General features: G+C 41.7%; 2 protein-coding genes across 3 annotated transcripts in view; one reads left to right on the top strand and one right to left on the bottom strand.

Moving 5' to 3' along the window:
* The window catches only part of PARS2 (prolyl-tRNA synthetase 2, mitochondrial), a 67558-nt gene extending 58839 nt beyond the window's left edge, over positions 1-8719 (bottom strand). Inside the window, exon 1 of one of the 2 annotated variants that reach the window (XM_044085496.1) lies at positions 8656-8719. Coding sequence is in view for 1 of the 2 variants with exons in the window: in XM_044085495.1 (XP_043941430.1) it covers positions 8497-8507 (11 nt within the window). In the remaining variant the exon portion in view is untranslated. The other variant, XM_044085495.1, reaches the window with a different exon arrangement.
* The window catches only part of TTC4 (tetratricopeptide repeat domain 4), a 331051-nt gene continuing 326841 nt past the window's right edge, over positions 8684-12893 (top strand). Inside the window, exon 1 of the mRNA XM_044085498.1 lies at positions 8684-8911. Within this exon, the coding sequence (XP_043941433.1) occupies positions 8807-8911 (105 nt within the window). The 5' untranslated portion in view covers positions 8684-8806. The remainder of the gene's footprint in view (positions 8912-12893) is intronic.

Genomic DNA, 12893 nt, shown 5'->3' with positions numbered 1-12893 from the left:
CACACTTCTTACTGTTCTGAAAATGCATGTTTATGCAAAATGTGCTGTTTTATTAACAATTTAAGTGAATTAGACATATATATATATATATATTCCTGATTTGGACCTTTATCATATCATTATTCTTGGTTTTCTCCAAAATTCTTGAGCAAAGAATTTGACAGACATGGTTGTGGGTTGTGGCTTGTGAACCCCCCCAAACATGTCGCAAAATGAGCCCCACAGTTGCTAAGGCTGGCTGTGTGCACGTGCCTGTGAGATGCCCAGGTTAGGTGGGCTGTCTAGTTAAGCGAATTGTTCATAGTTACACCCTGTACTTTAGGTATGGAGGCAAGAGTCTTGATCCTCCATACCAACTAGCAGTCTTCCTTCAATTTCTTTCTTTTAAATTCCTCAGGATTAAGGTCCGTCAGTATCAGTCATGGAGTTTCTTACTTTTGTGTTCATAAAATACATGTTGATGCAAAACCCATTGCTCTGTTAACTTTTTTAAATGATTTAGAATATAGTTTGTCTTCATTTTGCAAAATATCACTGATTTTTGCCTCATTATTTATGCCTTGCCCTATAAAGGGAAGCAGTAAAATTGGTCGAAAGTTAGTTTGTTTGTTAAATTTAACTGTTGAGGCTGCCCACTAAAGTGTGCTAGCCTGTGTAACTGATTTATTACTGTTTACTGCATTTCTGTGTGCTTTCTATCTCAAAAACAAAAAAAAAAAATATCCTTGTTTTCCAGCCTCTCCTCGACTAGTTTAGACCAGTATACAGACTTTGCTGTATTCTGGGCTGTGGTGTAGTTCCTGCGTTGTCCATTGCCTTACTTGGATAGAAGGAAGTTTCTTTGCTCACCAGTGGGAGTGGGGAGCCTTGAGCAGCCTATCTGTCCCTGAGGCAGTGACCTCAGCACAAGAGCTTGTAGTAATTGGTTGTTTTGGACCATTTCTAGCTCTTTTTAAAGTTCCCTGTTTAAAATCAGTGTTTGCGCGGCTTTGCGCGATTGTGCGCAGCACCAGTTAAACAAGGTTAAGCTTTTTCTGGCTCTGCCAAGTCTGCTCTTCAAATTTTCCCTTAAGAAAGCTCTATTCTTATAATAATCAGTCTACTCGCTTTATTATAAGCCTAGCACTTGTTCTCAAAACCTCTCTTCTAAGTAAGCACTCTCAAAATAAAGAAAGCACTACATCCACCTACCACCCCTGTGAGTACCCACTTCCCTTAAAGGCACAGCACTCCCTTATAATATTCTAGCATGTCGAGTGGTAGATCACTAGCATCCTCTCCGGTTCAGCTGGTTAATCTGGGAATATTGAGACAATGCTACAATTGTCTCATGTACACAGACAACCCTCGCCTCCTCCCAACAAACACAAATACATGTGAGAGATGCAACTATATAGCCAAACTGGAGGCTGAACTCTCTCAACTCAGGACTGACAAGACCAGACAGGAGGAGAAGGTAAACACACACACAGCAAACCCAGTCCCACATAGACCTACCACAACTGCAAACCAAACACATAATAACACAAAGACATACTCGGAGGCTCTAACAAAAAACTTACCAAAACAACAGAGGCTCCCAAAGCAGACACCCAAAAATCCACCACCTCAAAACACAACACATGCAACACATACTTCAATAAATCAGTGTGTCAAACAATCACAGCCCTTGAGGCCATACACTATGCCTGATACACTAGTAATAGGTGACTCTATAGTCAGACACGCTGACTTTCCGCTTACCAGGCTGAACAAGGAGAGGGTAACGGTGAGCTGCCTATCGGGAGCTAGGATCCGCCACATAACACACGCACTCAGGTCACTCCAAAGCAAGTACAAATATGACTCCGTCATTGTCCATGCCGGCATGAATGACCCGAGATGTACCTCCCTGGACTACATGAAAAGAGACATAGAGGAGCTCGCTGATTATGTAGCCCAGGCTGGTATGACCCTGACCCTGAGCAGCATCTTGCCCTCACCAAGAATGATGCCACAATACAAGGACAAGATGATCAGCTTTAATAATTGGCTCAATTACTGGTGTCATTCTAGGGGGATCCAATGTCTGTCTGCTTGGGATGACATGCTGGACAAGCCACGCTGCTTCGCAAGGGACGGCTTGCATCTGTCACCACTGGGCTTCTGGATATTGGCTAAGGCCCTTGCCAACTCCATAGTGCCTTTTTTAGGCAAGGCTCAAAAGACAAACCCACCTCCTTAGAAAACAAAAACGGAAAAAATTAAGGGTAATGCTGCTCAACGCCAGAAGTCTAAATCTCAAGATGCAGGCTCTCAAAGCACTCCTCAGTATGGAGAACATCGATGTCTGTGCAGTCACTGAAACCTGGTTCAAGGCTCCTAAGAGCACCCCAGCACTACCAGGCTATACCTCGTACCATGCTTTTTGGCCCCAAAACTCGGGCCAAACCAAAAAGGGAGGGGGAGTGCCCATATTCATCAAGGACACCCACATCTCCAGGTTAGTGGCAACACATGAAGCATCAGAGACCATCCAGGTGCAACTAACCATAGGCAAAACTGCTATACAACAGGTAGCATGTTACAGACCACCCTCCCAATCTCAGGAACCCCATTCAGCCTTCCTGAAGACATTGGAGGATATGAATGTCTCACCAAACACCATCGTACTGGGAGACTTCAACTACCCTAACATAGACTAGGTGCATTATTCTAGCCCTAACACCCTAGCCCAAAGGCTCCTGGAATTCATAAATTCAAATGCAATGGAACGGCTAGTCACCTCTCCCACAAGGGGAGATAATGTACTAGACCTGATCATCACAAACATGGGGACAAAGTGCTCCACACCGGAAGTATATCTGACCACAAACTAATCACCCTGGATATACATATCCCGCCTCCACCCCCCAACACAAAAGACTACAGTGAAAAACTTCTCAAAAGCCAACTTTACACTTCTTAAGACTGACATGGTATCCTTTAAGCCCACTGGGCCAGTGGAAACCACATCCTACAATGCTGAATCTTTCACAAATGCTTTCTATGGACATCTCCATGAATGCATGGATCATGCAATCCCAAATTAAACCAAGACCCTCTCCACCAAGGGCAGGCGTCCTGTCTGGTGAACCCCAGCCATAAATAAATTGTATAACAAAAGAAGGAAGCTACTGCACGTCAGAGCAAAATCCCATAAAGAGAAGGCATCTTTGATCAGCACTAGTAGAAAGCTACATTCTCTCATAAAAACATCCAAGGCCAACTTTGAGAGAAAAATCGCTATGGACACTAAAGATAACCAAAAGGCCTTCTTCTGCTATGTTAGAAACCTGGGCGGAAACCTTCACATATGCTCAGAGTTAGTTCACAATGACAAAAAATACACTGAACCCACAGATATTGCCAACATTCTGGCAAACAGGTTCAGTGCAAATTTCTCCCCTCCCTCACCCCCAAAAGAGGAAATACTTATTCCAGATGAATGTAACCTCCCTGTCATCTCAGATGTCCAGGTGAGAACCACCCTCAGCAAAGCTAAAAACACAGCATCAATGGGACCTGACGGTATCCCGGGTTGCGTGCTACGTGAACTCCAAGAGGAGCTATTTAACCTTAGCCTTACTACAGGATATGTACCTGAACACTGGCGTACAGCAACAGTGGGGTCCCACTCCACAAAGGAGGCACCTCTACAAACCCTGGTAACTACCGCCCCATAAGCTTAATCAGCCTGGTCTGCAAAGCTATGGAAAGAATCATTATGGAACTCATGACATTGGGGACCTACAGACACTTGATCCCACCCAGTTTGGCTTTGTAAAAGGCAGATCCTGCCTTTTGAACCTGGTTGACTATTTCGAAACAGTCACTAGAGCCACTGACGAGGGCAAAGCAGTCCATACAGCCTACCTGGACTTGGCTAAAGCTTTCGACAATACCCCATTCAGGCATCATAGATAAGCTCAACAGCTTAAATGCAAATCCATATGCCACAAGATGGGTTGCAAACTGGCTAAAGGATAGAACCCATAAAGTCAAAATCGCTGGAGCCATGTCAGACTCAAAGCCAGTCACAACTGGTGTCCCACAGGGCTCTGTCCTGGGACCCCTCTTGTTCAGCATTTATTTCTCAGATGTGAAAGCAAACATGGGAGGGTTGTGGCTGACAAAGTTCTCAGATGACTGCAAACTAGGCGCCATAGTCGATACACCAGCTGACACATACATCCTACAGAAAGGCCTCACTGAAACGGACAACTGGTGCCGGAGTCGTGGCCTTAAACTAAATGCCAAAAAATGTATAGTCATCCCCTTTGGGAAAAACAAAGTACCCACAAATTATCACATAGACAGTAACCCACTGAGTACGGAAAAAGTAATCAGAGACCTGGGGACCCAAGTCGATAGTGACCTCTCATTTGACACCCACGTTGCCAAAGTGGTTAGAAAGACTTTCTACCTTGCCCACCTTATCATGAAGGGATTCACATCCAGATCAAAGGAGGTCATTGTACCCCTGTACTCCTCCCTTATCAGGCCCATGATTGAATACAATGCCCCATTTAGTATGTACCTCACCCGGCACTTGCAACAGCTGGAGAGTCTCCAAAAGTACCTCACCAAGAGGATCAAGGGTCTCCAACATATGTCATATGCTGCCAGACTAAAGAAACTCCAGCTCTATTCAGTAGCATACCGCCTACTCAGAAGTGATCTGTGCCTGACGTACAAGGCCATGACTCAATCAGGAATTGATGGACATGATCCACCTCAAAAAATACAAATCCATCAGAACCACAAGAGCTAAAGATTTAAACCTCAGCACAAATATGAATAGGACATGCTGGAGGGACAGATTCATAACTCAGAGGCTTCCCATACTCTGGAACAGAATCCCAGTTCATGTTAGGCAGAGCCCCTCACTGACTCTCTTCAAAAGAAATTTGACGAGTGGATGGGAGATCGTAGGTTTACCCCGGGGGTCATCTCTGTGTCATTACTAGACAGAGGCACAGTAAACTAATTCTATTATGTAAGGGGGTCTTCACTGTGTCACTACTAGACAGAGGCACAGTATTCTAAATCTATTCTGTACACTTTTGTACCATTACAAGGGGTGGCAAAAGCCACATCACTATGGCTAGGCTTATAAATGCCCCAGGGCAGATAGCCTAGTACTAAACTATGAAATGAAAAAGTCACTTAACTAGACAGTGCTTTGGGGCATCTGGAAATCTGGGCTACAATCCTCAATGGTCACCTGCACTACAAGCCTACTAACAAGCTATGAACCAGAATAGTTATGGTGTAAAGGAAGGAAATTTATTACAGTAAAAAGAGCATGAACTATGATTTTTGGATAGGATCCTTAGTTTCCTTGTTGGGTTGAATGTTGATTTTGGGTTTATTATTTCATTATAAATAAATCTGACAGAATGAAATCTATGACTTTCATGTTGATATTTAGTCATGAATACATTTTATTTAACTTGTTTTGCACACACACAGATATGAAATGCAGTATTTGGTCTACGACAGTTTGTCTAGCACTTAAAGTTTAAATGAGTAACACTATGAGCTGTTAAAAGCTGTTTCCTGTAGTACATGGTATGATCCCCTCAGCTTTCATTTGTCTTTAATGTGATTCTTTCAAGTTACTTCACCAGACTGTACTGCTGGGCTTCTCTTGAAAAGGAGCACAACTCTAGCAGGCTGTCCCAGGCTGTTAGCAAATGTGCTGCACATTTGTCTTTTGAATTCCTAGATCCTTCAAATAGATGCCAACTAGTATTTCACTATATGCTATTTGAGTTTGAATCTCAGCACATCTCTTATAGTTTACTGGATTGACAGAAGCATTTCACTAAAATGTGAATTTTAAGGGAAGGGAAAGGAAGTTTACTGTTCCTCATCCTAACCTGTTTTCAATCTGAGTGTGCTTTGTTTTCTTTAAAAAATGGCTGTCAGTGCTTCTTTTTTGTAAAATCTGAAATAAAAATTGTAAATGAAACCAAATAAAATTAAAGAAATAAACAGTATGTACAAGACAGTTTTTTTTAAAGTGTTGATGATAACTGGGGAGAGACAGCTAAGGAATATGATACTGGTATGGCTGGTGGGGGGCCGGATCAATTATCCTGCACAATCTGTCCACAATCTGGCTCTGTTGAATCTGAAGGTTTATGCTGCAACAATACAGTATTATCTGCCAACCATTCCAGTAGGTTAGACTTGTACTGAGAGAGGTCAGAGGGGATAGCTATTCTTGATGACAGAGAAGTTAGTGGGAGGTCAAAAGCGAGATCTAGATGTCCTGTAACCATGTAAGCCCCCCAAAGTATGATGTTTGCAGTAATATTTTTGATTTTTGCATGACTTGTTGGTTGTTGAACAAAAGCTGCTGCAGTATTTACATTGTGTGTTTTGCCTCATTAGTTGCATAGACCCCGATTGTGTAATATAATCTAAACATTTTGAGTAAATCACTTGAATCACTGAACATGCTGTATTTTAGTAATATATTTTTTCAGTACCGTACTTACAGCCTTCATCAACTACAAAGGTGTTGATACCTATCAGATCATACTGTTTACATTATGTGTAGTGATGATCAGAGCTGCCTGATGTTCAGCATCCAGTATGTAGGCATGGTTGCATGTTACTGTGATGCAGTTTTTTCTACAAGATCAAAATGTAAACAATTTCAGCATTTTAAAAGTTGTTACTCTGACTCGACTAGTACAGAGAACTAAAGCTATGACTTGTTAATGAGCTGCTTCCCGTGGCAAGGATGCAGGGTTTGAATCTTTCCACTTTCATTTCCTAATGTATGACACTGACTAAGACACTTAACCAGACAGTGCTCTGAAGCAACTGAGAATTTGGGATAGGCTTCCTAATGGTCTCCTGGACTGCCTGCTTAGTAAGAATGAACTTAATGTTGTTTGCCAGATATTCCCTATTGTATAGCTGATCCAGTTTAGGGAATATTATGGCAATATCATCCGACCATTTTTTTTTTTTTTTTTTAAATACAACATTGGCAATTTAGTCGTCAAAGGCAGCAGCCACTAAACTGGAGATTAATCACCCGAAATCCAAAATCGTTTGCTAGGGCCAATAGCCTAGTAGCTACTTATGAACTGCAACCTCTTCATTACTAATAGTTCTCTTTATTGTGGAATTATGCAGATGATTTTTACTTCTGCACAGACTGTGCATAGTGACTTAGCATATGTTATCAGGTGGTTACTCTTTCTTATGCTCTCATAAATAGTCTTCTATTTAAGCCATGCTACATGTGACTGGATCGTATGGTATAATGCTAGCGATCGTTATACAGTTTCATGGCTTTCGTCAAAAGCTGCCAATAAAAGTACATATAATATTTTTAACAATAAGGAGTACACAAAGTGGCTATAACTGCTGTTGGGGGAAGACTGACTCTCAGAGGATAAAAGTACCTTATACGCTCATCATCTGGTCCTTTTTAAACAAGGTTTAATTTGGCTTTGCAGGACTAGTGTGCATGTATGTTACTGTGGCTACTGTGTGTTTGTGTGAAACAAATTTGAAACGACGCTCAAAAATTGATCAATAACAATAACAGCCACAAACATCAGGGATGGTCAATGTAGCTATAATTGCTAGATTTTGGGGATGTCTGAGAATATAAATGAATCTACCACTGGTCAGATTTTCAACGACTGAGTTTCAATGTAAGATTAGTTTACTGTTACTTGTGCCAAGTCTGCTTTCAATGTGAGACTGCTCTGTTTAGCAAATAGGGATCAATGTTTGAGCTATAGAATTTGAAGTAATCATTGTGAAAGTAAAGAAGAGTAACATGTACGCTGACAGGTTTAAACAGCGTTTATGTGAACTAGGAAGAGGCAGCCAAGTAATGGGACACTGGCACCCTATCTAGGGCCCCATTTGACCGTGATCTGTCAGTGGTTTTTAGTATGAATTTTCTGAAAGATATCAAGTCTACCGTTAACGATCGACAAAAAAGAAAAAAAAATTGTGAGACAAAAACATTGACATTCTGCGAAAATCTGGACAGTCGAGGGGTATTCCCAGCTGTAGAAAGACATTTGATGAACCTAACTGAACAATGATGAAAAAAATGCCCCGCATGAAAGACAATACGTGTGATTTAGTTGATTTCTACAACCTCACGCAGCTTAATCTTCCAAACCCTTCAGGTCACTCATATATGGAAAGCCGTACGCATAAGCTCTAGACAATGCACTTCGATATTTACAGCAGATATTTTACAAGCTGATAACCTAAGCCAATGGTCATTTCGTGTTGGGCGGCTAAGCAAAAAGAGCTAAAGATAGAATACACATTTCAAAATAGTTCAAGCGTTAATAGGGAGAACCAAAAAAAAAAAAAAAAACAAGGAACAAATTTTAACACCTGTGTACGCCTATTTACAAAGACAAAGTATAGAAGACTTCACTGGAAGTAGAACGGAAACAACTAAATCTTTACAAAATCACACACCTCCAAAACATACTAAAACGAACTTTCTTTCCTGAGGATTAAGAGGTATCCCACGATATACACAAAAGGCCAGTGGAGTAGTTAGAAATCCAAAACACCTACAACAGGAAACTATTGGAACTTTAGTTTAAATCGGCAAATGTGCCGAGACACGCTTACTGCTGTACAGCCGGAAACACGTGCTTGTACTTTGTTGTCAAGTACTGATTTGCGTTAAAGCAGTATTATTTGGAGTTGTTCATCGTCGGTTTTCTGCTGTTTTTCTTCTCTGAAAACGAAAGTTGTGAGTATTGGTATTTATTCACGCAAAATGGCTTCCCAGTCTCCCGAAGATGAAGATTACATGGATGCATTTATGGACAAATTTAAAACTGAGAAATACGAAGGAGGGTTTAACGAAGACACATGGGAAGAGGTGAGGGGCATACTGCTATGTACGAAGCGCATGGAGGAAGTGGAAGCTGTGCTGTAGCGCAGTTCCTGTGCACACGTGCGTGTATTTGAGATATTTGTCAAGGGGTGAAGACATAGCAAAGAAACATTAGCTTTCCTCTAGCTCTCATTTGAGGACTATTCCTCATTTTGTATTAAAATTTTAATTTTACCCGTTGTTCACATTGAAAGAGTCCATATTGTTCACCGTTAGGATTTTTTAACAAATGTTAGTTATAAATAGTGAATTCAATAATTTATCTACCAGAGCAAGTTTTTTTCTGTAAATATGCATTAGCAGTTTTTTAATCATGATGCACACTTCTTAGTTAAAGTTATTAGTAAGAGTTTCACATTTTGCTCTTTTAACATTATGAAAACTAGTATTCTACATTTGAAGATCGAAAGTTGAGAGCTTTGCCATTCATACTGGCCAGTAAGTTACCGTAGCTGGGAACGGTATCCTGTTATGCCTTTATAGGTTCATAGGTTGCTGTTAAGCAATAGACCACTAAAGACTTTTGAAGTCCAACTAATATGCCCGACTAGTTGAGTTCCTTGCCTATAAGGGACTGTGACCTGGGGTAAATCTGTGTTTTCTTATCCTGTATCTCAAGCTGTTACAGAAATATGGGTAAAGCCAAAAATAATGAGGGGAATAAAGCCCCCATAATAGGGACAGTTTTTGGTCTTGTATTAGAAGAACATTACCCCACCAGATGCGCAGTAGCAAGAACCGCCCAAAGCCCGCCCACTACTGATTTCCTGTAATTGCTAGTCTTACTGTGAATAAACATGACATACTAAACGTCACCAAATACAATATGGAAAACTGTGTAGTAGAATCTGCGTGCTGCTGCTGCAAGTGCGCATTATGTATTCTATATAGCAGCATACACCTAAAGTATTTCTAGTCCTCTGCAGGAACGCACATGGCAGATCGTTTTTCTTGCATTTGGTTTTAATTATTGCTGTTTCATATCCAGTATTTATTTGTGGGTGCCTCTCCCTATATGCCAAAGAATTTTACATGTCATTCTGTTTTGAATGAGTCCTTACTGTTTAACAGTGTTCTTAAGGTAAGGGGTTTGGTGTGAGTATGTGTAGTTATGCCTTATTTCGATTGAGGTCATGCTTCTACATGGTCTGCAGATATATTTTTCAAAATGTGATTTTTTTTTCTAATGCCTGCTTATCGGGAGACATCGTATTGCGGTAACTAAGCTAAGACCGGCACAAACCTAGAACTGTAACATTTAAGGTACAGTTGCAGTTAACAGTGACAAATATCTCTCAATGTGTTAACGCACAAAATCTGAACAAAGCCTAATATAATGGGGGCAAGCTAAGTACTGCCTTTATAAACTTAGACATTTGCTAACATGACTGGTTTTATGTTGGCATGCATTTCAGAAGAATGTAAAGTCTGAAACTAAAACGTGTCATTATTTAGTGACTTCCATGTTCAGTAATTTACCAGAAAACACACATTGTGTATTCTTTTCATAAGCACAACAGTATAGTTAAGAAAGGTGAGGGTTGCAGGGGGGCTTGCCCCCCTGCAAAAGCAATTTAAAGCACAAAAGTAGGTGGGGGGTGTAAAGTACCATGTACATACTGCCCTTCTGACCCGCTAATGGTTGAACCCGTCTGTATATCTCTTAATTAAAGGACACAAAATAACTATCCTGGAATGGCCGTATTTCAAGAACTGCAACAAACGGTCATAGATGAATATGTCAACAGGTGGCTGGATAATCTCTCCTCCAAAAAAAGGAAGCCAATCTGGTGGTCCCCTGCTATAAACAAATATTACAACAGAAGGAGGAAACTGATGTGGAATGAGGTGAAGTCCCAAGACTGGAAAAACTCCCTTATCAGCCTCGACTAAAAGCTGAGATCCCTCATCAAATCCTCTAAAGTTACCTATGAAAAGAGAATTGCAGCAGATAGTAAAGACAATCACAAGGCCTTCTTTAGTTATGTAAAGAATCTCCACGGCATTACCTAGATTTGCTCTGAGCTACTGCACAGTGGTACCTCCTATACCAAGCCAACAGTTATTGCCAATATACTGGCCGACAGATTCAGTGCCAAATTTACCCCCCCCCCCCCACCACACACACACACACACACACACACACACACAAAGGACAAGTCATAATACCAGTAGATTGCCAGGCATCCAGTATTTCTTTTCCACAGGTTAAAACAGCACTGTCCAAGGTCAAGAATACAGCTTCTATGGGACCTGACAATATCCCTGGCTTTGTTCTACATGAACTACAGAGTAAACTGGCACCTCTCCTGTATGCCCTATTTAATCACAGCTTCACCTCAGCCTTTATCCCTACCGAATGGCACACTGCTACATTCATCCCGGTCCACAAAGGAGGAGTGACTACAGACCATGGGGACTATCGACCCATTAGCCTGACAAGTCTGATATGAAAGCTGTGGAACGCATCATCGTGGACTAGTAAACAAGGATATAGGAAATCTCCAAACTTTGGATCCCACACAGTTTGGTTTTGTGAAGGGTAGGAAATGCCTGCTCAACTTGGACAACTTCTATGAGTCTGTCACCAGAGATGTGGTTGAAGGCAAGGTGGTTCATACAGCCTACTTTGAACTGGCCGTGGCCTTTGATAACATTCGCCACTCAGGATCATAGAAAAACTCACTAAGCTAGGCATCAACCTCTGTATGACTAGGTGGGTTGCAAACTGGCTCACAGAACCCACAGTGTGAAAGTAGCTGACTCCAAGTTAGACTGTCGATCAGTCACGAGTGGTGTCCCACAGGAATCGGTCTTGGGTCCTCTCCTGTTTAGTATCTACTTCTCAGAAGTCCAGGCCAACACAAAGGGACTCTGGCTGACGAAGTTCGCAGACGATTGCAGGTTGGGAGTCATTAACTCCCCAAATGATGTTGACATCCTACAGAAAGGCCTCATTGAGACCAACGACTGGTGTCAGAAAGCTGGCCTTAAGCTCGATGCCAAAAATGTGTCGTCCTCCCCTTTGGGAAAAACCCAGTTCCCATGAATTACCACATCGATGGCAGTCCACTGAACACAGGAGGCGTTATAAGAGATCTGGGAACACAGGTTGACAGCAGTCTTCTGTTTTGACCACCACATTACCACTGTGGTCAGAAAGCCCTTCTATGTGGCATATCTCATTACTAAGGGTTTTGCATCCAGGAAGTAAGAGATCATTGTCTCCCTCTACTCTTCCCTCATTAGGCCAGTCATTGAGTACAAAGTCCCATTTGGCATATACCTCACTAAATTCCTGCAACAACTCTAGAGGTTGCAAAAGTACTTCACAAAGAGGATCCTAGGCCTTGAACACTTGTCCTATATGGACAGAGTCAAAAAAACTCCAGCTGTTCTCTGACTCATATCGCCTGCTTAGAGGCGATCTCCGCTTGACTTACAAAGCCATGTCTGACCCACCTCTGTTAGAAATGCTACATCTAAAGAAATCCCAAACCCTCCCCACCACAATCAACAGAACGTGTCGGAGAGACAGGTTCATAACTCGGAGACTGCCCATGCTATGGAATAGACTTCCCATGCATGTCAAACAGAGCATCTCGCTGGCCCTTTTCAAGAGAAATCTTGATGAGTGGATGGGAAATAGAAGATTCACCCCGGAGATCACTCCAGTGGCTCTACTTGACAGAGGCACTGGGAACTAAGGTCGGGTGGCACGATGCCAGGGTAATCCTATTGCCTAGGCTTGTAAAGGCTCCAGGGTCATTAGCCAAGTACACACTTATGAACCTGCAATAGGGTTTGTTTTAGAGATATTGGGAAAAGCTCCAAAACAAGGATAGAAATACATTTTGACTGTAGGAAAATCCGTCAACAAACATTTGCAAAGAAAACTTTCAACCGACATTATTTATAAAGCATGTCAGATTAAGGAAATAACATGTTTTCAAGATATTGTGAGTAA

The sequence above is a fragment of the Protopterus annectens genome, chromosome 10.part0 (genome assembly GCF_019279795.1).
Source record: "Protopterus annectens isolate FY-2018-M chromosome 10.part0, PAN1.0, whole genome shotgun sequence".
NCBI classification, from domain to species: domain Eukaryota; kingdom Metazoa; phylum Chordata; order Ceratodontiformes; family Protopteridae; genus Protopterus; species Protopterus annectens.
Note: the sequence above shows the minus strand (reverse complement) of the source record. Positions and strands in the feature narration are given on the sequence as shown.